At 40.3% G+C, this 24,421-nt stretch overlaps 1 protein-coding gene across 12 annotated transcripts in view; it reads left to right on the top strand.

The window, feature by feature from the left end:
- TRPM3 (transient receptor potential cation channel subfamily M member 3) overlaps window positions 1-24,088 on the top strand; it is a 411,043-nt gene extending 386,955 nt beyond the window's left edge. For all 12 annotated transcript variants that reach the window (XM_050328972.1, XM_050328974.1, XM_050328966.1 and 9 more), the window contains 4 exons: window positions 3,795-3,945; window positions 4,492-4,691; window positions 5,847-5,979; window positions 16,997-24,088. In XM_050328972.1, the coding sequence (XP_050184929.1) occupies window positions 3,795-3,945; window positions 4,492-4,691; window positions 5,847-5,979; window positions 16,997-18,446 (1,934 nt within the window). In that variant the 3' untranslated portion in view covers window positions 18,447-24,088. The remainder of the gene's footprint in view (window positions 1-3,794; window positions 3,946-4,491; window positions 4,692-5,846; window positions 5,980-16,996) is intronic.
- Window positions 24,089-24,421: the final 333 nt, after the last annotated feature.

Genomic DNA, 24,421 nt, shown 5'->3' with positions numbered 1-24,421 from the left:
TGGAAGGGTGCAGCTTAGGGAAGAGTCATGACACAGAAATCCACAAGCATCATTTCCCAAGCCCTCCACCCAATACACAGTAAAAATGAGCAGTGCCCACGTCATGACAGTTATTCCATCAGGGAAACAAATTCTTCCTGAGTTCTATCTCTTCTAAGACCCACAAAGACTTGGGTTAATGTTGGATTTTCTGACCTCTTTCCTGAAAGGGTTAGGTATGTAGCAGGAAAAACCCATACAGGAAACTGTAAATGAGAGTCAGGAAGGAGAAAATAAGTAAAGGAAGAGATTGTGAAAAAAGGAAACAAAATGCAAAAATTACATACCTTTACAGGTATCTGGATACACTATTTGAAAGCTGAGTGAAGTTAATGCATGTAATTGAAATTAAAACTCCAACCATTTATAATTTTCTAACACCTGAGCTCAGGACTTAATGTCCAACCTTATAGGTTGGACATAGGCAATGGCCTATAGGTATCAAAGTGGGTGGATTTTTCAGTTACATGAGATTGGCATATTGTTATGCTAACAGAGTTTCCTGCAGTAAAGCTTTTCTTTAGAGTTAAGTACTCTGTGTTTTTTGTTAAAACTAGGCTATAATTTAAAACAGATAACTAAGTTTTGCTAAATATTAATTTGTGCTTTGAGAAAGTTTATAACAGTATGTTAGTGCTCATACCCCAAAAATTACTTCATTTCTCAAAAAATAATTAAAATGGTAAAATGGTATTACATGAGAAAGGCAGGTGCAGATTCCTCAGGGATGAGGCACAGCATTCAGCAAGTGAAAGCTTTGGCTTTAGGGAAAGTGTAGCAGTACCACAGTGGGAGCCCTGCGACACAGGCACTGATCCAATGGAGACCCAGGGCAGTGGAGCCCTGCTCGGGAGTGGGGCTCAAAGGAAAGCACCGCAGGGGTGGATCACGAAACTGGTGCCGATTAACGAACCCTGAGTATGCAGCGTTCTGTTCTGCTCCTCAGGGACCTGCGGGTGTGATGCAGGTGCTGCTGCCTGGATTGTGGGATCCGCAGCTGGGCACCACGCTGGCCCCAGTGCGGGTGTACCCGCAGAGGTGGTGTGGGGAGTGACCCACCCCAGGTAACTGTAACAGGGAGACAAGATGTGCCTGGGACTCTACATCTTCGGGTGGGGGAGGCCAAGAGTCCCAAGTTACCATAACAGAGTCTTCTCACACCATACATACAGCATTTTAATTTCTTAAATGTAAACAAGGATCTTCGTTATCTAAAAATAGTATCCTTGCTATTTTTAGCCTCCTGCCCCAGTACTCTCTCCTTTTTCACAGAGAGAGAAGTTTCTGATTTCCTGGGAGTAATTGTTTTAAACAAACTTTTAATTAATAGTTGGGGGAAACAATACTTTAAAATAAATGTTATAGTTTAAAAATAGATTAAGATGTTCAACGATGTGTCATGGAACGTAGGCTTCTGCCTTTTGGACACAGAAATCATACATTATCTTATGCAGCTGAAAATGTGATGATTAAGTGGTGGCTTAATTCTCCATTAAGTAAGGCAAGAGGTGGGTGTTCCCATGTTATTTAAAAACTGTACCCACAACAGAACATGCGAAAGAGAAAAACTTTTGCAAACCTTCAGGACAAGCTGAACAGCAATGGATGCATAGAATAGACTGTGGGAACTTGTCTGCATAGGAAGTCTAATTTGGCCATCACTGGGTGTCATAAACCAACAGGGCAAGTAGAGCTGTTGTTGGCAAGTAGAGCTAGAGAAATATTTTTTTGTCGTGTTAGCTGTTGAGGCTGTTTGGTTTTTTTTCAGATTAAATTCCAGTATGTTTTAGGGGGAAAAATAAAAAAAAAAAGAGGGGGAATAGAATTGTAACCAGTCTTGGAGCTGCATTTTTTATCTCATTGCTCTAAGGTTTAAAATACGTTTTTCATAAATTTCTCTCATTATTGAAGACATTATTTCTTCTATTTTCAGCACACAAAAGGACAACAGGTTTCTTCAGCTGATATAGTGATTGTTCCATGACTGGTAAAATCATGCTGGGTTTTGATATTGTGTTGTGTGTTGGATTTTGTAGATCTGACTCAAGATGTGAGCAAGTTACTGTTTCCAGACAAACAGAGATGTAAGTCTCACACTGAGTGCTAATAGCAAGAGGTATTGAACATCCCAATTTCTGCTGGATGAAGGCTAAGGGCACATAGTCCCTCACTCACAACAGCTCACGGATGGCATTTTCAGTGTCTAAATGGAACTGCTGCTTGGAGCAGTGTGGGAAGCATGAAATTAGCACTGCCTTAAAATGATTTGCAAAGTGATGCTTATTGAGAATAAAGAAATGCATACTCTCAGCCTGTTCCAGTAATAAAATGTATTTTTGTAAGAAGGAAGGACTAGTGACACCACATGTCCAGACCCAACAGAGCTGCTTGTAAAAGTTAGTATTGCTTCTTTGACTTTGTAATTTCTTTTGCTGTGACTAGAATATTTTTTGAGAGTCAATGCTCAAAGCAGATTTATCCTGTAGTCTTCCATCCCATATGGCTATAATAACTCTGAACATAATAACCTTACATTTATGTGTAGTGCCCATAAACCAAGTACCCAAATCACACACAGTGTAATGTGATTGCCAGTACGGACATCACATCATCTGTGAACCAAGTTCAGAAGAACATTTTTGAGAAGGTGCAGTAGTTGGTATTGGAAATATGGATTTATTGCCATATGATGAAATTTTAGAAAACATACAGCATCATCAAACTTTGTTTTTCATGAAGTCAGTGGAAAACTGTCATTGATATCAGTAGGAACTGTGTCAGTATTGAGCACTTTGAAAATTCCTCAGTTAAACTTCTTTTTGATGGAGATGAGAGGAAAGTAGCTGTAGTGTTGTGCAAAATTTCCCATTTAAAATGGTTCGTATATGTAAGGTGCTGCTTCAGTTATTTTCTTGAAGAGCTTATTAGAGAGATACATAGGACTACTAGAACTGAAGCTAAAAAGACACAAACTGAACCCATGCTTGCAAATGGAGATCACCTACTATAGCACATATGGGCATATTAAAAAACAAGCAGGGAAAACTCTTTCACCATATTTTCTCTCCCCTTGCTTCAGTTCTACAACATTAATACTGAGAACATTTTGATTCCAACACATTTGTGGAAGAAACAGGTGGCATCTCTGCTGCCTACATGTCCCTTTACCTGGTACAGTAAAGACTTGATCATCTCCCCCACTGTTTCTAGGCATGCAGTCAAAAGTCCTTAATAGCAGAAAGTCATTATGACTATATCCTAGAGGGGTTTGGGCAGCAGAGTGCACAGCAATAAATGGCTACTCTTTAATTTACTTTCATGTTACTGCCTTTTCCTTATTTATCACATCCCTCTCAATCCATTAAAAAAGACCATCTTTTCACCATTAAAGAAATAATACGCAAGTTTTTTTTCAGGATTAAACATTTTGATCATTTCATTTGCAGAGCCACTAATTACCACCAGAGTACCATGGTATTTTAGCTGTATGCAAACAGGCAGCTTACTCACACCAAGCATGTCTCCTGCAAGTTCTGCTGGGAATATCTTGACATTCACAGTGAATAACACACAACAAATAACAAAAACTGCAGCCTGTAAAATCTGTGATAGCAAGCACGAATTTCTTGGGGGAAGTGTCAATGCTACTGTTATTTGGAAGATGTTGTCTTGGCAGGCAGGCCTTTATAAATATTTAAATATTTCTGTAAAAAGCACTGAATAAGATTCATTCCCTTTTTTTTTTTTGTTCGCAGCTCCTTGTGGTCAAAACGAAACCAGAGAAGATGGCAAAATAATCCAGTTACCTCCCTGCAAGACAGGAGCATGGATCGTTCCTGCCATCATGGCCTGTTACCTTTTGGTAGCAAACATCCTTTTGGTGAACCTCCTCATTGCTGTTTTTAAGTGAGTGACGCATTGCAAAGTACGGGCTTGGGGAGGATGCACATTGTTCACACCCTGTGAAGGCTGCTGAGCTGAAAGCTTTGGCTAAGAGATGTTTTCAGAAGAGTGAGGGTGGGAAGGAAAGAGGCAGTACTTTGTCTCCAGGGGATGAGGGAAACAACAGGTTCTTCTCATTGTGCTCCTTTCTGAGGACGAACACCTGTTGGGAATCAGGGTAAATAAGCCAAAAATATGTAAAATTCAGTTATGGTATCATTCACTCCCAATATGGAAAACAAGAATAAAAAGATTTTATCTCAGTGGATTGTTGTTAGGACTCAGTGGTTGTTCACAATAGACATACACAGTAACAAGATACTTTGAAAAGGTACCACTGTGCTTTGCTGAAGCACAAACTTATTCTTTTGTTCTGTTTCCCATTTCTGTGACAAGGAAACATTTGCCAATATTAGTGAAATGTGTCTAGTTAAGATATTTTCATATCCTCTTTGGTGAAGTACTCAAAACCATTTCAATCTGATGTTATTTCTGCTTCTTGCCTTCTAGCAACACATTTTTTGAAGTCAAATCTATATCTAACCAAGTATGGAAGTTTCAAAGATACCAGCTAATCATGACATTCCATGAAAGACCTGTTCTCCCACCACCTCTGATCATTTTCAGCCACATGACTATGATATTCCAACACCTCTGCTGCAGATGGCGCAAGCATGAAAGTGACCCAGATGAGAGAGACTACGGATTAAGTAAGCCTTCGACAATTCACAGAGTGGACTGTCCAGTGCCTTTGGTAATGTCTAGCATTTGACAGGCGTGAAGTCAAAGTCCAGCACCTTGATAACCTTTCCAGCAAAAGAACAACTTTGACCTGCAAAAATCTTCCCCGGAGAATTTAGTTCCACCTGCACTTTGTTCTCTCTGGAGCGGTAATGAGGCTGTGTGCTTCCGGAATTTTCTGGGGTGTTACCCAGTTGGTTCCTTCAAATCAAAGGTGTTTATTTTGCCATTACTAGAGATCTGTTGTTGCTGGAATTCTTCTTACAGTCCATCACACTTCCAGTTTTATTTTTGAAAATACAGAGAGAACATTCCTACTTTTTGAGCAAACAGCACATACTTTCCCCCAACACACTTTTTGCCTAGATAAGATGAGAGATGGTGAAAAGAAATTTTGTATACACATTGTCTCCTTGACACTGACTCAAACTGGAGGAGTAATTTCTCCACACACTTTAATATGTACTCCCATAGCTATGATGGAAAACCTGTCAGATTATTTTGATAACACTTTCTGTTTTCTTCTCTATCTAATTCTTCAAAGCAGAAGATCTCCACCTCCCCCCCCATTTTACATGCCAGCGGCAGGGAGCTCAGGTTGTGCATCTCTTCCCAACATTAGTCCATGCCATAGTCCGCTTCTTTACGAGGAAGGATCAGGAGACACGTGTGGTGCTGGAGATTCAAGTGCAACCAGACTGCTCTCCTCCCACTCCCATGATGCTGCTACCTGCAGATATCAGTTCTTGCCATGTCAAACATGTACCCACAGACTCCTGTCCTAGTAGTCTGCTAATGTAATTATATTTGTATTAGATTGCAGGTGGGCTTTGGCTTCCACATCTCTCCAGGACCAGACAGCAGCTGTGTTTAGACCCCACGCAATCAAAATGTATTCATATTTGCTCACCATTTACCTTCTTAAGTGTTCCTATCTCCAGAATCATAAATAACTGAAACCACTAATTTGGCAATTAGCAGTATCTATATAATTCCATATCAAAATGCCACATAAATTTTGAAACCTGCTTTTGAAAGTTCCGTCCATGAATTTCACAATAAATATGTAGTTAATTTCACATGTTAATATTTACCAAATTCACATTTCTCAACTGTTTCCACAGAGCTTTTCATAACTGAGGATGAACTGAAAAAGGTCCACGATTTTGAAGAGCAGTGCATAGAAGAATATTTTAGAGAAAAGGATGACAGATTCAATTCCTCCAATGATGAAAGAATCCGTGTGACTTCAGAAAGGTGCACTTTTTTTGTTTGTTCTCATAAATTGATCTGGAAATATGTGTCTGTTGCCATTCTTACTTTTTTTTCCTTTTTCTTGAAAAGGGAAAAATCTGACGTATTTTCGATGTCTTAACTAAAAAGTAGAGTGATAAAAGGCGGTGAATTTATTTTCTCTTTTTTTTGCTAAAACAAATATGTTCAAGGCTAGGTTGGATGGGACTCTGAGGAACCTAATCTACTGGAAGGTTTCCCTGGCAGAGGCAGGAGGCTTGGAACTAGATGAAGTTTAAGGTCCCTTCCAACCCAAACTATTGCATAATAAGTTTTGAAAAAGTGAATCTTTTAACCAGTTGTGTTAGGAAATATCTCATGTAGTGAGAGACACCACTTATTCTTGCATTTCAGTTCATAAAGCAGAACTTAAGTGGTCAGAACACAATGGGAAAGTAAATTAGAGTTCCTCAATAAAAATAGTACTTTAGCTCTCACTCAGTAGCTGTTCAGATAAGGAGGAAGCCTTGTTTCAGGAGGGCCTTGCTAGGTAAGTTAGTTTTGTTGACACCAACAGCGATCTTGACATGGATTTTAAATGGAGCAGGACATTTCATTTACAACAATATACAGAGGATGAAAGTACTACCTTAATTTAGTAGAAGTTGCCAGTCTTCAAATTCATCGGTGCTAAAAAACTCTGCTGATCTACTGTGGTGCTTATATTCTTTCATAAACTACTGCTGAGCTCGGATTTTGAGGACAGAGTTTGTGTTTGATTCTTAGCACTTTTGCCAATAAATATTTTAGGGCAATATCCTGTCAGATATTTAAAAACTTATGAACCATTAAATACTCCACTAGCTGAAAACTTCACTTAATTTGAATAACAGAGGTCAGATGAGTTATCATTTTCATTGATTACACAGATATAACACTCTTCTCCTTATACTTAATCTTCTAGCGCTGCCCCTAATTCAGCTATGCCTAAACTATGCTTTCTGTAGGCAAGGAAACATGCTGTTAATTTGATTTTGAAATAAATCTGTCCCAGAGCAAGATTGGAAGATATAATATCCTTTAATCATCTGCATTACTGAAAATCAAAGAACTCCTAAAACATGTATTTTAGAAAAGGATATTAGAGGGGAAGTTAGTAAGGCATGGAATGATTTCTTCGTCATGGCCAAGGAATCCAGCTTTACTGGTCTGGAAGAGATAAATGACAGATGAAATTATAGAGGTCTATAAATTATGAGTGCAAAAAGAGGGTGAGTAGAAATCAATTGTTTGCTGTCACTCCCAGAACACTCCCAAAACAAAGTATAGGGGAGCAACAGAATAATTTAGCAGCATCCCAGATTCAAAATGAACAAAAAATAGGTGATTTTTTCATGCAGTAAGCAGTGGAACAGAACAACTTCTTAAAAGTTTGTGAGATCTAAAAGAAGGTGATGGTGTCACCTAAAAGTCTGCGTGCATTCAAGCAGAGACTAAACAAGCTTACAGGAAAAGAAATCCAGTTAGGACTGCTAAATACATAGAGGTTATATTGAGCCTATAAAGTTTTTGAGCAAAAAATGCTTAGAAACTAGAGAATATAAGGAGGAAAGAATTACATATACTTCGAAGTAAGATAGTGGGCTAAATTGGTCTCTGGTCCAACTGAGTAGTTTTTTTCTTGTGTTCTGATAGTCCAGTGGTCACAAACTGACCTGAAAATCATAGATGTGGGTCCAATTCTCTGGACATAGCTTTCCTTTTGGAGGGCAAGGAAGGAAGAGGTATGTTTGAAGACCTGTAAATAGAACTAAATGAGGCTGGGTCCTCCCCTACATCATGCAAATGCTATAAGTCCTTGAAAATTAATAAATAACAGCTACCTTTGCACTATGTGCTGGCCCTATTTTACAGGAAAAGAGTCCTTATCTCTAATTTAAATGAAAAGCTTATAGCACCTTTTTCCAGAATAGGTTTTGTGAATATGAATCCTGAATAAAAACAACCACCTGAGCCCCAGAGAGAAATATTTGTCTTAAAAATCCATTTACCTTAGCCAAAAGTGGAACATGGAAACTAGCCAGTTCTAACTTTATAAGAGAGACCCAGAAAGTGAGCCCTGTGAGGTACAGAGGCCATTCCCAGGCCCAAGCACACTACTAGGAATGAAATCCCAGCTGAATGCAGTTCATAAAAGCCCTGAGGTATACTTTAAAGATGCTTGAGGAATCAGGGCTATCTAAGTATCTTACATAACACACATTTTAAAAACTGCATACCTGAGTCTGTTATTTTGCCTGCAGTCATGGCCAGGGAAGTATCAATTGAAGTGCTATTAATCTAAACCACTAAACTTATTTTTTCTAACCTGTGGAACATTCACGTAATCACAGAATATGCCAGTTTGGAAAGGATCCAGAGGGATCATAGAGTCCAGCTCCTGACCCTACACAGGAGTCTCCCCAGCAGTCACACCATGTGCCCAAGAGTATCATCCAAACACTTTGTATATCTACAAAGCCCTTGAAAGAGGAAGGAGGGAGCTAGCACTGGAAGGCAAATAGGAGATGGGAACAGAGTCTTCTTTTGAGTCCCAGAGGCAGGTTAGGGACTAAGGAAAACAAAACAAGAGATCCAGTTTCTTGATTACCATGGTTTAAGAACCCCAATTTAGTGTTTCCACTGAAACACCCTGAACCACATACCACTTGCTCACTCCCCTCTAACCCTTCCGGTGCAATGGGAGGGAGAGGAGAATTGGAGGCACAAAAGGTAAAGATCATGGTTTGAGATAAGAACAGTTTGAGACAAGAAAATGAACAGTAACAGCAAGAATAATAATTACAGAGCGTACAAGAGATGTGAATGATTCTGTATGAGTGCTCACAATGTGAAATCCATCACTACCCCGACCACTCACTTCACCCCTGGGCTGGCCAAAAGGGACCCAACCTCCCACTGTCCTCTGTGTCTGGCATAGGATAACCTCTGAGTCCTGGCCATACCCCTCCTGGCTACTGCAAAAATTAACCCTGTCCTGGCCAGAACCAGGACATTAATGCATTGACCTGGGTGTAAATGAATTATTTCATCTACGCAGACAGTGACTGTGCTTGGTCAGGTCCCCAGTGTGACTCACCTTACAATAAGCTGCAGTAACAGCACTTAAAAAAGATATTCTTGCCTGAGAATAGTCCCCTCTGGCATCCTGCGGGGCCTGTCTCAGTTCAGGAATTACCTTACTTAGTGTCGTGGTTTTGCTCTGGGTCAATTTTGCTCACGCATCCCCTACACAATTACTATAAATTGAGAGACTTTATTGGGGAAAAACAATGTTAGCACTTATTACTAGCAAAATAAAACTGAAGAACTACATCTACAATAATTCTACTCAAGTAAAAGTACTATGTATTTACAGAAATATTTCTCCCCCCTTTATATCAGTCCAAGGAGGAGAAGCAGTCTCTTTCGCCATTCTCGGAGCTCCAGGTCTTTTCAATAACTGCAGCACTTTAAAGCTCTTCTTCTGTTATCTCAGGACAACTCCTTTTCGTCGCAACTGGAACTCTTTATCTCTCTTTCTTCTATGTTGACCCCAAGGCAGGGCTGGCCCTACCCCCCTCCTGGGCTAAGACCAGAGGCTGGGGGTTACCCAGGCCCTGTAGGGTCTTCCATGGGCTTACAAGGGGATACTTGCCTACCATAGATCTTCACCACAGAGTCACAGGGGATAATGGCTTTTGAGTCCACTCCTGTTTCCTGTGGAGGTCCCTCCCCATGGGAGAACAGTCCTTGAATAGACCTCTCCAGCATGGGTCTAGCATGGATCACTCACACAGATCCCAACTCCCTACCCAAGCCGTTCTTGCTCCAGCATAGGTTCTTTCAGGGTTACAGATCTCCAGCACCAGCAGCATGTATCCCACACACAGATCCCAGCGTCTCACCCAGGCCATCCTCGCTCTGGCGTAAGTCTCGTCTCTCTCAGGGTCACAAATTTCCAGCACCAGCAGTGTGGATCTCTCACTGAGATCCCAAGCTTACCCGAGCCATTCTCACTCTGGCGTAAGCCTCATCCCTCTCAGGATCATAAATCTTCAGCAGCAGCATGGATCCCACACACAGATCCCAACACCCCACCTGAGCCATTCTTGCTCCAGCATAGGTTCTCTAAAGGGTCACAGCTCTTCAACAAGACTCTGCCTCACCTCAGGTCTCTCATAAAGTCTCGGCTTTCTCATGCATCAGCTTACTCAAATGTAGGCTCCTCCACGAGCAGCATGGGGGTCTCCTCACTCCAACAATCTTCCAAAGGTAGCAGGGTGTGATGGTTTTGGTCTAGGCCTTCATGGTGACCAGTTTGTAACCAAGGAAGTGGCCAAGTACCCAGTATTCCATACGATTTTTACGTAAACCAGGGTATAAATAAGTTAGAGATTAGAGACCTTGCTCTCTTCTCTTCTGGCGAGGTTTGGGAACAGTGGGTCCTTGTGTTGGTCTCACTTATCTAAGGCTGAGGCCTGCAGCATCCACTGTCCTGCCACGTGGAAGTTTCAGGGAGTGCTGGCCATGTCTGCCAATCCTGCTTTTCTAAGGGACGTGGTGAGATCTGTTTTGCTAGTTATTACTATAATTCTTGAGTTTGATAGCGTATACCTGTTCAGTGTCCCTTTTTGTCCCCTTTTATCCTGTTTTTCCCCTTTCCCTATCCCTCTGGGGGGGGAATTCCCTTTTACTGTGTACCAACCTGATCTCCTTTTACGATCAGGTGACCCACCTGGTGGATGAGGGGAAGGCTGTGGATGTGTCTATCTGGACTTCAGCAAAGCCTTTGACACTGTCTCCCATAATATACTCCTGAAAGAGCTGCAGCCCATGGCTTGGACAGGGGCACTCTGTGCTGGGTTAAGAACTGGCTGGAGGGCCGGGCCCAGAGAGTGCTGGTGAACGGGGCTGCATCCAGCTGGCGGCCGGTCACCAGTGGTGTCCCCCAGGGATCAGTGCTGGGCCCAGTCCTGTTTAACATCTTTATCGATGATCTAGATGAGGGGATTGAGTCCATCATCAGCAAATTTGCTGATGACACCAAGTTGGGAGGGAGTGTCAACCTACCAGAAGGCAGGAGGGCTCTGCAGAGGGACCTGGATAGACTGGAGAGTTGGGCTGACTCCAATGGGATGAAGTTCAACAAGGCCAAGTGCCGGGCCCTGCACTTTGGCCACAACAACCCCTGCAGCGCTACAGGCTGGGCACAGAGTGGCTGGAGAGCAGCCAGGTGGAAAGGGACCTGGGGGTGCTGATTGACAGGAAGCTGAACATGAGCCAGCAGTGTGCCCAGGTGGCCAAGAAGGCCAATGGCATCCTGGCCGGGATCAGGAACAGTGTGGTCAGCAGGAGCAGGGAAGTGATTCTGCCCCTGTACTCAGCGCTGGTGAGGCCACACCTTGAGTATTGTGTTCAGCTCTGGGCCCCTCAGTTCAGGAAGGACATTGAGGTGCTGGAGCAGGTCCAGAGAAGAGCAACGAGGCTGGTGAAGGGACTTGAGCACAAGTCCTATGAGGAGAGGCTGAGGGAGCTGGGGTTGTTTAGTCTAGAGAAGAGAAGGCTTAGAGGTGACCTCATCACTCTCTTCAACTACATGAAGGGAAGTTATAGCCAGGTGGGGGTTGGTCTCTTCTCCCAGGCAACCAACAACAGGACAAGGGGACATGGGCTCAAGCTCTGCCAGGGGAAGTTTAGGTTAGATGTTAGGAAGAAATTCTTTACAGAGAGGGTAATCAGGCATTGGAATGGCCTGCCCAGAGAGGTGGTGGATTCACCATCCCTGGAAGTTTTTAAAAAGAGATTGGACATGGCCCTTAGTGCCATGATATAGTAATTAGAGTTGGATCAGGGGTTGGACTTGATGATCTTGGAGGTCTTTTCCAACCCAGTTAATTCTATGATTCTATGATTCTATGATTCTATAGCATCTTAACTGTATATAACTGTAATTTACGTAAATATATATACTTTTATATAAGCAGCTTGACTTTAATTTTTATAGTTTTTTGGGGGTTTTTCCCTTTGCCCTAAGGGAAGAAGGGGGGGGGAAGGGGGCTGCTGCTGTGACTTTCGGGCATTTGACAGAAAACCAAGTCCAAACTATCACACAGGGATTTATTTTTCAGTCTTTTCCCTGCTGAAGGGAGAGAGTGAAAGGAGGGAGAAACAGCCCCCCCTTCGAACTTCTCTCTCCTCCAGCTGCCAGCTTTGACCTTGGACACTTCGTTATCTCTCTGCCGGAATTCTTCTGCAGTGGTTTCTGTCCAAGCAGTCAGTCCTCTAAAGTTTTTTTTTCTCCACTCTCTTACAAGAGAGAAGGGGGGCTTCAGTGCCACACCTGCCCCTGGCGCAGGCTGGGGGATGAGGGGTCTGTGGCCCACTCGGGGCCTGCCTCCTCTCCTACATGGCTACTGCTACTAATTTCAACTGCTACTAATTCCAACTGCACCACCAACCTTCTCTTCTGTTTTCTTAAATATGTAATTAGCAAAGGCATTACTGAGAGTTTTGATTGGCTTTTTGTCCGGAAATCCACCTGGACAAAACCATCCTCAGCCCCAGGGGCTGACCGGTGGACAAAACCATGACACTTAGTAACAAGGAATACCTCAGATATGTCCAGATTTGACATCACGACACAGAATTTCTCCTTTGTCTGATGGTTTCACTAAAAGCGTAAAACAGCACTTGGTATTTGTCTTTCCCTGACCCCAAGTACTAAGTAACTTGGAGGAGTAGCCCACTAGCTAGGATCTCACACAAGCACATAGAAGTAGCATCAGGTTACTGACACACATCAGAGGAAGCGATTGACTAAGTGGAAAAATATAAAGCAGTACCAGGCTGTAAGGTGTTTCCCTTGAAGGCATTTATCAAAGCAAGAACATCTTGGTGAATCTCCTGGAGATCTGTGAGGAAAGCGAAATTGGACAAATTCACTTCATTGCAGCAGAAGAATCACAACCTTTCCTGGAGCATCTTCCTTTATAATCATTGTGTTAGCATCTTGACCAGGGCCATATGTAATATGATCAAAAAAGGCTGCACTATTTTTCTTTATCTGGCATGGAGCCACAGAAACAACCTCTTTAGAAACATTTGCTCTGTATGGATAGATCTCGACTGTTTCAAAGCTCATGCAAAACCTCTTGTTGATTTCAAAGGGAGCAGGTCACATCATAACAGTATTTGAAAAGCAAAAATGCTGGCTAGAGTAGATATTATTATGTCATCTTTGGTACTCTATAGTATCCATTAGTACAGCACTTTACAGTCTCCAATGCAATTACACTTACAGCATCCATGTGGATGATGGCATAGCTATTACCTTGATTTCAGAGCTGGCAGGCTGAAGTGCACAGAAATAGCTTTGTCTTGATAAAAGGGACTGAGCCTGCACGATCCACCCATATATAAAGAGTAACAGCAGGAAGGGTCTGTGAATTTGGTGACATCTCTCTTTGGTCATAAAGAGTTAAGTGGTCTTAGGCTCCAATGGGAATGCAGCCAGGACAACCCAACTTCCTTAGCCCGCAGAAACTACTACACCTGGGAAAACAGGCTGCTTGCATATGCGCTGCTTTACCAAAAGAGGTCTGGTAAAGTACCAATACCCTGTTACAGTCTTGGGAATTGCTATCTATGTTTTATTTAAATAAAACCATTCAGCAGTCACCTATCAAAAGCACTGCAAGTGACTTTCAGTGTCCATGGTCCTTGTGGGAGTTGAAAAGTATAAATGATGACTTAAAAATGGACATAGTTAGACAAAGGGACTTGTGAGCCTAATTCTAGCATTCAGTTAAGAGGTCCACATCATAAAGAAGTGCCTTACTCCCATTAAAGAATGATTTTAATTAAATTACTAATGAACTTATGTTCAAAGGTTAAAAATAAATAAACCAAAACGAATGCCAGCAAAAGTCATCATCTCTCAGACTGTAATCAAAAAGGCTCACCACAGGTAATGTAAAATCTGAGTTCTGATCTCTTATTTTTTTCCTGGTTACTGAGTATTGTTCTCATATAGTCCATGTTTGTTTCATTATTTAAAAATTTTGAGCTTCAGCAGCACACCTTAATGCACATTTTATATGTAGCCTCCACTTTTTGTCTTCTCATTCTGTTAGGATGGCTTGGCACCTTCTAATAGGTTGACTAAATCTTGCTGTAAGGAAAAGCACAGGTGTAAAGGAGGCATCATACATGGATACTGTGAGATTTGCTAAAAGGTTTATATATTCTCCTGAATATACATGGAGAAAAAAATCCAAAACAAAACTCGGATATCCTTATTTTGAAATAGCATTTTATTTCAAAACTGTTCCTCAAGCTGTCTATTCACTGAGTGAAAGTATATTTTCCCAAGAATATGGGAAAATAGAAAAAATCACTTACTCAAAAATTTTAAGAACCAGATTGTGGCTGTATTTCTCCAGAACACATTCTCCTACATTCAGAGTGTTTGGCTAATGTGATTTTATCATGTTTCTGATAGGTTTATTCCCAGACCATGGTGCAGTTATGCGTCATGAATTAGTACAGAACTGAACATGAAATTAATACAAGAGAATATCACTAAAAGAAATCATATTTGTTTAAAATTCTGGAGTGGCCATATGCAAGCTAAAAATTACTAAATTCAACTAACAGTTTAAGGTTTGAAGGAAATCATCATCTCTCAAGCTTTCTTTTTGTGAATAAAATTATGTAGTCAGAGCTCATCAAGTGTAAACACATGTATTTGTTTCTCAGTTATCTACGCACATCTCTGGTTAACTCTGGTTTCTCAACCTAGACTGCACTACCCTTATCTTGTTTTATTTCTGTATAAATTTACCCCTACTATCAATGCAGTTGCGTCTGTGATCACTTCCATAGCAACCAACGGACCACATAGCACAAAAGCCTCTCTTCACCTTAACTGTGACAATACCACCAGGTTTGTGCTCCGTGCCTCTGACAGCAGGTGATAGATCATGTTTGGGGAAGGCAGAACTAGTGCATGAATATGTGCCAGCAAGGTACATTAGTTGTGTTCAGTGGCATTGCATAGCCCTCACATGAATGCAGGGTGCAAAACTTTTCTCACAGTTCTACTCATATGCAAACTGGCTGTGTTTTTATGAAAATTATTTTGCTTGTGTACAGCTGTCAAAGCAAGAAAAATAAACAAACAAACAACACCAAAACCAGATTATCCAGTTAGCTTCACAGAACATTATAAATTCATTGAAGTTCTTAGTAACTGTTGCTGCAGTCAAAGAGGTGCTTTTTATTGTAATCTGAGCATTCTCCAGTAAAATCCAGAGGTTTCTCCAATTGTTTCTTATTTCTCTCAGCCCTAAAATTGTGATATTTTATCTGTTCATCATCTTAGAGCAGTTGTAGAATCTGAATAGGGGATGAAGGACTCAATTGTTGGCTGATAAATATTTCAGAAGTATATTTGCTTTCATAAAAAAGCAGTTCACATAAGTAATAGATGAGGGAAAATTCAACTGCTTCCCATATAAATTGCTCTCACTGTGGAATTATACCCTGTGCTTGCAATAACATTAATCTGTTTTGTTACAGAAACTGGTTAGAAACAGACTGGTGTCTAAATGATAACGAGTGGAAAGAGACTCCTTGGAGCTACCAGTTGATTTCTTAACAGTGATTACCTGATCGTTCATCTCTTGAAGTCTAATGATGACAATACAGTTACTGCTGTACATTTGATTTGCTGTGCTTGTGCTTTCAAAACTCATGAACTTCAATAGAAAAAACCTGTATCTCACAGGCATGTGCAACTTGCTGTAGGAAGTAGTCACACTCTTACCTGTCCTCTCTTATGTGGGCAGGTTGCTGTAGGTCATCACTCCAATGTAGTCAGATTTGGCAGATAGTGGAAGTCCCAGTCTGCCACAGGGACTACAACCAGAGAAAAATAATTATGCAAAGGAAATTCATATGTGCTGAAGGAATTTCATTGTTTAAAATTGTCAGACTCCATGTCAATCCTTCACTTGAGACATTTTAGAAGCCAGAGAGTTTAAATGGTTGGAGGCCACTGGCATAGATTAGTACACAATTCACCTTAAAGTTGAAAACGTTTTAAAATGAGACAGATCAACAATGTAGAAAAGATATACTGAAGTTTAATTAAATTAAATATATTGAATCTTGCATTCAATTAGTACCTCTTAATATTTTAACCTAATTTTATATATATATCAAGAGAGCAGCTAAAAAATTACTTTAAAATCAATCATTTCAATCCCTATGCTATTACTGGAGACTACCCAAAGCACTATCATTTTGGGTGATGGAGCAATCTTAGTGTGTACATCCTGTTGTAGGCTGTATTTGCTCTGATCAGTGTTCTTTTCCTGCAGTGTTCATGCATATTTAACTTGATATAATCTATATTCAGTAAAGTAACTGATATTTTTTTCTATAAATCTGAGTTAAAAATTAATCAGCAAATAAAGAAACTATCTCTTTAGGTCCACGTACCACTAGCTGGTGTAAATCTGGGGTGAACACCAGAAAAAAATACAGTGTTGTCCACCTTCTATGGCATATTGCCTGTTTTCCCTACTTCATTTAGTTCTGCAGTTAGCTGCAGTGGTCCTGCCTGTGGCACAACTGGTAACATGTGTCATCTGCTATAAGTATTATTCATTTATAACAACCTAAGTAGAAGCTTTGGCAGAAGAGAGGCAGTAATTCACAGTAACGTTTATGTAATACGTCCTGTTCCTGGGATAAGTCACACCCAATCCCCCTCTGCATTATGCTGCAGGCGTCACTTATTCAACCCATTGGACCAGTTTCCTGAGCTGGTGATACTTGTTTGTGGAACCTCTTCTAGCAGGGTTTTGAAGCAGATGAGGTGGTGTAGATTGCCTTGGGGTTTTGAGACCTATTTGTTGCCAACAGTTTTTGTGACCTATTAGCTGAACATCACTGCTTTGTAGAAATTAACCTGTTTAATTCTTCCCTTTTTAAGGGTAGAGAATATGGCCATGCGACTGGAAGAAGTAAATGAGCGGGAGCACTGCATGAAGGCTTCTCTGCAGACCGTTGACATCAGGCTTGCTCAGTTGGAAGACATGATGGGACGGATGGTGACTGCCTTAGAAAAAATGACTGGCATAGAGAGAGGTGAGACAACTAAGATACGATCCAGGACCTCATCCGACTGCACAGATGCAGCCTACATTGTGAGACAGAGTAGCTTCAACAGTCAGGAAGGAAACGCCTACAAGCTTCAGGAGAGCATAGATCCCACAGGAGAGGAGTCCATGTCTCCAACATCGCCTACGATCACACCCCGCATGCGAAGCCACTCCTTCTATGCAACAAATATGAAGGACAAGTGTGGGTTGGAAAAACTGGAAAGCATTTTTAAGGAAAGATCTCCAAGCCTGCATCGGGCAATCAGTTCCCACTCAATAGCAAAAGAAGGAAAGACTCCATTAGCTCCTGCCAGCACTTTGTCAATCGCCCCAGACTCCAGAAGACCTTCATCTTGTATAGACATCTATGTTTCTGCCATGGATGAGATACATTCTGACACAGAACCTCTGGAGAGCTCCATAAATATTCTTGGTCCCGGAGATGCAGCTCTTCAGGCTCACATAGCCTCTTCCCTTTTAGCTAGCAGTGCATACATTAGCAGTACACCTGGTGAAAAAATTTCTGGCAGGAGTCTTGATTATGAGGAAACCTCTGGAATAGAAACAAGGGCATTTTCTTCAGACTACTCACAAATCACTGACTGTCAAATCCCCTGGGATTCAGACCCTCCCTTGTATCACACTTTAGAGAGATCTAAAAGCAGTCGTTACCTGGCTACAACTCCATTTATACTGGAGGAAACGCCCATTGTGAAATCTCACAGCTTTATGTTCTCTCCATCTCGAAGCTACTTCAGCAGCCTTGGGGTCCCAGTCAAAACAGCAGAGTACACAAGTATTACAGACTGTATAGACACAAGGTGTGTGAGTGCTCCCCAGGCTATCGCGGAGAGGGCCAGTTTCCCTGGAAGTCTTGGGGGCAAAGTGGAAGACTTGGGATGCTGCCACCCAGAGAGAGAAGCTGAACTAAGCCACCCAAGCTCTGATCATGAAGACACTGAGGCCAAAGAAAAGAAGGGAATCCCTTTATCTCCTCAAGACAGCAATGCTGCAAGAACTCTGGCCAACAGCATTCCACTTCCAAAAATAGAGCGAGCCAACAGCTACTCTGCAGAGGAGTCCAACATGTTGTATGCTCAGCACACACGGAAGAGCTACTCTATCAGTGACAAACTTGACAGGCAGCGAAATGCAACAGGCCTGCGGAACCCCTTTGAGCGGAGTAAGCCCTCCAGGCCAGAGAGCAGAGGGGACAACCTGTCCATGAGGAGACTGTCAAGAACAGGAGCCTTCTGCAGCTTTGAAAGCAAACACAGCTAGGCTTAGACAAAGCTCACCAGCAGTCAAAAGGGTCATCTGTTCTCCAGTCCATTTTCTCAGCGGAATTAAAACCAAAAACCTTCATGTTACCTAAGGTCAACTCCAGTTGGCATTAGCCACCGGTCAAGGGAGCGCATTGTCAATCTCAGCATCACCCACTGAGGTACTGCATCTCAACCCAGTTGACATTTGCACTTAAGGAAAAAGGGAGGGATGAAAGCTTTACAAAGACTTCAGTAAATAAGAGGAATAACAAGCCCCCTTTTTGAAGTCAGAAGAAATAAATTAAGAGGTATAAATAAATTAATAAATACCTGCCTTTTATTAGAAGGCATCCTAAAATCTTTGATCCTTATTCAAGTTTTTAAGATGCAGGAATTAACTGGCAAAAAGAGATGTACAAATTAAATGTTCCAAACTTCAATCACAACCTCTTTTTCATCTATTTCACCATTGTGATGACTGATGAAAAGCATTTGTTATTTCTGTAGGAACTGGCAGCAAACAAGACTCCCAAGTCCCTTGCATCTCCACTTGTGGAAATGAAGAAAGGTGAACACAGTAACAACCATAATGTTCACTTGTCTCCTTTTGTATCAACTTCTTGTGCCACAGAAAGTTTATATTTTCAAGAGCAGAAAGGGAAATGAAATGGTTTTTGTACTGCAACTTAAATGGAAGGAGAATTTATGCTAAAATATCAGGTGATTTCCTGTATAAAACAGGCGTTCTAGATTCTAGCACAGCTGAGTAAGCTCAGGATGAATGTAATTAAGCGGAATAGTATATATTTATTTTTTTACCACATCTGTCATCAATATGTTGTCTCACTAAATCAAAGGATGTGATGGAAGAGTAAGAGGGTGATCAGAGCAGAGCACGGTAGTATTGTCAGGTTCTTTCTGCTCCATTTAATTATGTACACTAATTGGGGAGATTTGTGCACCATGCTGCTACCGGGTTCTACTTACTGTTCCATTTGAGCTGCCAACTTTTCACATCATTCCCTCATCTAAAAATATACCCTTTTTTTTTTCATGTGTACATAGTTGTATTTGAACATTTCAGAGTATACAAGAATTATCAAACAATCTGAATCCAGATTCATGTAATTAGACTGAAGTTGCTTAAAGGAAAATATTTTTGTCAGAGGACTGGAAAACACTAAAATTTCTATATGCTTCTAAGGTAAGTTAAAGAATCAAAGTGAAACTGCAAGTGTCTATAAAGAGCAAAAGCCATCAGTTGTGACTAGGCTTTCACCGTTCAGCAGCATATGACACAATGAGCATTTTTATAGGAGAAAGTGTGTATGAATGGTAGTGCAGTGATGGGTTTTGGTTGAAGACAGTTGTAACTCCACTGAGCTGACCTAAGGGTCCACAGTGTCAACCAGACTTTCAAACTTCTCATGAGAAGGTGTCCCAGGTCACAGGTGGAAAGGTATGCAGAAGATTGGAAAAGGGGAGAGAAGCATAAACTGCAACTGGATCAAAATTTCACATACTTTATGAAGGCAAAACATTTAAGCTTTTAAAGAGTTGAAGCTAGTTAAAAAGCTATTAAAAATGAAAATATCTCTACAATTACCAACATCTGTGTAGAAGCAGCTCCTTTTTGTTATTAAAAATTAACACATGTGAGTGGGGTACATACTTCCCATTATTTAAATGGGAATTATCTTTCAAAGGCACCTTTGAGAATGCAGGCTGACATTTTCTCACAGAGTCCTCACACTGGGAGACTCAGAGCACCATTTGAGAGCTAAGTCTGAAAGGCAACAAATCCAGACAGAAAATAATCATCAGCCTCAGGAAAAGAGACAAAGGCGGCGAAAACATTTAGTTAACAAGTCACTGCGTTGGAAAGTTCAGGAAACAAAGAAATGCAGCAAGGGGATGTTAAGAACAGTGTGTTTCATACTTCCTGCACCAACGTGTTCCTTGCTTTCTTCTATTTGTTCAGGCTTTCAATGAGCTAAACTCCACCAAGACAGCGTGTTTATGCAATTGCCTTTCAGCCCATGTGCAGCATTATGGTCACATGGCAATACCAAGAAAGGTCAGAAACCTTTCTGTGCATTATGAAGCATGCTTGTGGCAGGCTGATTGTTGAACAATAGCAAAATGCCCAAGGGCAAAGGAACTTGTATTTAACAATATGCTTCAAATGTGCCAACTTCTGTTAGCAGCCTTTTCCTAAGGCTTCTCCAAATATATCTATCCTTGGTGAGTAGAGGGGGATATTCTCACGTTGTTTTCTTTGTTACTTTTATGAATGTCTGCTAAAATTGTTGTGGACTCTTTCATTTTCACCATATTACTAGCCTACTCTAGAGGAATTTCAGATTCATTAGAAATTCCTTATATGTGCTTAGTGAACTATTTCAAGGTATTGGGTTCTCCTCTGCAGTAGATTTCATTGCTTAGTTTGTCAGGGTAAAAGAATTTGCCAAACCTAGAAGCTGTATAAGTGTTTAGGATACAGCACCTTATTGATCTGGAGCACACATTCCAGGTAAAATGAAACAGGACACTTTATTTACCTCTTAAAATTTGCCATTATGTATAAAATGTAAATTCAGATGTTAGAAGTGTGATTGCAAGATGTCAGTACACCATTTTTCCTGAATGTTTCCCATTTATTCTATGATGTGGTTTCTATAGGATGTATTATGATGGATGTTAGATTATTTTATTTTCACCCACTTTTACACATTGCATCAAACTGCTGCTTTTTGAATTTGATGCTAAAACACCTATTCCTTGCAGTGGGACCAGACTTCCCATTCCTAATATTATGATCATTTAGTGAGAGTGGAAGTCTTATCATCCATCATCATGTAGCTATATAGCATGGGCCATGACATATTTTGTATCAAAGGATAGCTTATGAAGTAGACACATATATAGTTGTGACATGTGGTAATATTAGTGAACGTTACAGGACAGTTTTAATATCGCATTATATGGTCTTGCTTGTAAATCTGTAACATTCAATAAAATAGCACATGTTGCATCAAGCATTAAGTTCCACTATCCAATTATTAGCTTACATATGGAATATGCATTTCTTTTCACAGTGTGTAAGTTTGGTATGTTTCACACATTTCTTTGTATAGCTCCACTTAAATGTCTGTATGAGCTGATGTATAAACGTCTAATGAGCTGCTGTGGGCTGTGACAGATGAGTTGTGATGGTGTGAAAGATGAACTGGCATGTTATGCAAAAGATTATAAGATAAATGAACTTTAATAATATTTTGAAACTCAACTGAGCTTAGCTGTTTGTTTACATATGCTGGTTGACTGAGGAAGCTGTGTGCAGTATTTTATAAATATTTTCCTATAGTAATCTGTTCTGTTGTTTCCAGTTAAGTGATTCTATTCTACAGTTGGGGTATACACTTGTCCTAGGTATTGTATTATAGCACATTATTCTTTCACAATAACAGTGTGATATAACTGAAGTAGTTTCTATTCCTTACAGTCCAGTCTTTTTTTGTGTCAAAGAAAATGCATGCATTGTTCCATGAGTTTCTTTGGACTACTAGGAGACTTAACATTTTACTATTGCCTGCCTGTAAAGATGAATCCAGTTAGGAATGAATTCAAACTTTTGGATGTTTACATTATTTCCATTATGTTTGATCTTTAGCAAAGTAAGTGATTTTTTTATTATTTTTAAATGACAATTGTATTTTATGAAATTTGAATACTCAATACAAAATGCGAACCTACAGCAGTGCTCAGACATTTGGCTCTCTCTCTTTTTGGAAGAGATAAGGTGCTACATTATTGTTCTTAGCACAAGTGCCAGTTAACAAATGGCAGTGAGGGGATAATTTGAAATATAATGAAAAACCAAAACATCCACTCATCTACATATGGAAATCCCTCTGGGTTCCAAGGCATAGATTACTTTTTTCTTTAATTTTCCATTTATAGATTTTTTGGTAAAAAAAAAAAGAAAAACAACAAAACTGATTTGTACCTTTTGTGGAATGGATAGCCTTTTGTCAGGGGATAAATATCTTAGTTAGGTATATTTTTTGTATGAGAAGACAATGATTTGTTTCTTAGAAACTGTCAGTGCATGGAAAATGCAACTACATGAATAACTGCTCAAAAAAATGTGCTGGTAGCAGCACACAGCCTTAGTCCAATGACTGCAGTCAGAGCAAACAAGTATCTGTCCTGAGAGCATTAGTTATCAAAGGTATTAGAGTGAACCAGTGAAACAAAATGCTCTGTAAACTCGTGGTGCAGATTTTCAAAACAAGCATAAATGTCTTGTTATGTTGCTCAGGTTAAACACTTAAGAGGATCTGATAATCACCAGAAGGGAAGATGTGAGCTGGTCATTCGTGGATTTCCCTGGGAATGCTTAAGTAGTTGTGATGTCTCTCCCCTGTTTAAAAATAATATATTTGCATTTTTGCACAAATACACATAACTGATTTAAGGAAAGCCACATTTTCAGTTCTGCTGAAAGATAGCAAGTATAGATCATCTTCTTCAAAAGAGATGGGAAGGATTCCTAAAATAGATTTTTCCTTCAGCCACCTCAGATAAAAACACAGTCCAAGCTGGGACGAAGCAAAGCATTGGGGGTGTCTGCTCACCTAGTGAAACCCTTCATTACTGTAGATGATATTCACTGTCCTTGCCATACATTGACACAAAAGCAGTAGTATTGAATACAGAGGGACTTTGTTTCTGCACCCCAGTGAGAGTTACCCTGCTTTATAGCCAGTCATACGGTGAACACTACAGGTCACACAGGCTTCTCTTCTCCAAGACTGACTACAAACTATGGTCTTACCAATGCTGGTGCAAATCTGCAGAAAATCCACTGATTTGAATGGCATACTCTGGCTTTTGTCAGAAGATGGATTTATTCTGCACTTCTAACTCTATATTACTTTGAGCCATGGCATGGATTACACTAAATCATCTTCATGCTGGAAGTCTAGTGACAGAGCCTTTGAGCCAAACTGGTTGTGAAACAGTCTCTGACCTTTTAATTTCTGCTGTATGCGTTCAGATCTGTTGTACCCACACATTACTTATTTCAAAGAGCTATTAGGAAAAAATGTTTGATTATTAAATTGCTGCTGTTTCTGCTGCAGGGAAGTGATAACTCTTGTTTATTTTAGTATTTGGGAGGAAGGGGGAAGGGACAGAAGAGGGAATTGGATGTGAAATAGAGTTTTATGGCTGTACAAGAGTAAATTGTATTAAAGTTATATCCTTTTTCCACCACTGCAGTTGTTGTACATGAGGAGAGTCTATTTGCTGCTACTGCTGTCTGGAACAGTGTTTGCAATATACTATACTAATAGCTATTTAATCGTTTATTATTTGGGCTATCATTTGTAAGTGTATAACAATCATTTATAAAGGGATAAAAATTATTAAAATGTCATTTTAAACAAATTGCTACTAATACAAAGCTTTTCAAGTATGATTTGTCTAAATGTACATAACTAGGGAAAATGGTCCTTTCCAAAGGTCTACTGGATTCACAATGCACTTTTAGACTGTGTTTAGATGCGTAATAAAGAGCAGAAGTTGGCAATTACTACAGTAGAACTTTCTGAAATTTCTGTAACAATTGTTTTGCAATAAAAAAGAGATGTAGATCAAAACATCTGTTCTTACTGGAGCATTTATTTAGGCTCACTTACTTTCAAAGCAATAAAGCAATGATGCAATGGCAGCTGCTTTTCTCTAAGATCTCTCACTGCTTTAGTTCTAACTTTACAACTTTAAAGGAAACCAAAGTATTTACTCTGTTATGCACAGGGATTCTGAATGCTGTAAGTTATTTCCACCTCTGAGATCAGGTTTCATTCTCGTGTCCCTTCTTCTGGCCAATATGAGAACCAAGATGTACTTCTCAGTGTGTTTATTTAGAAAGAAGAAATTATTTCTTTTCTTTGTAGATACTATTTCAGAAAAGGGGTAACATAA

This window comes from Myiozetetes cayanensis, unplaced genomic scaffold (assembly GCF_022539395.1).
Source record: "Myiozetetes cayanensis isolate MyiCay16 unplaced genomic scaffold, myiCay2020 scf4, whole genome shotgun sequence".
NCBI classification, from domain to species: domain Eukaryota; kingdom Metazoa; phylum Chordata; class Aves; order Passeriformes; family Tyrannidae; genus Myiozetetes; species Myiozetetes cayanensis.
This window is presented reverse-complemented; position numbering and strand designations above follow the sequence as displayed.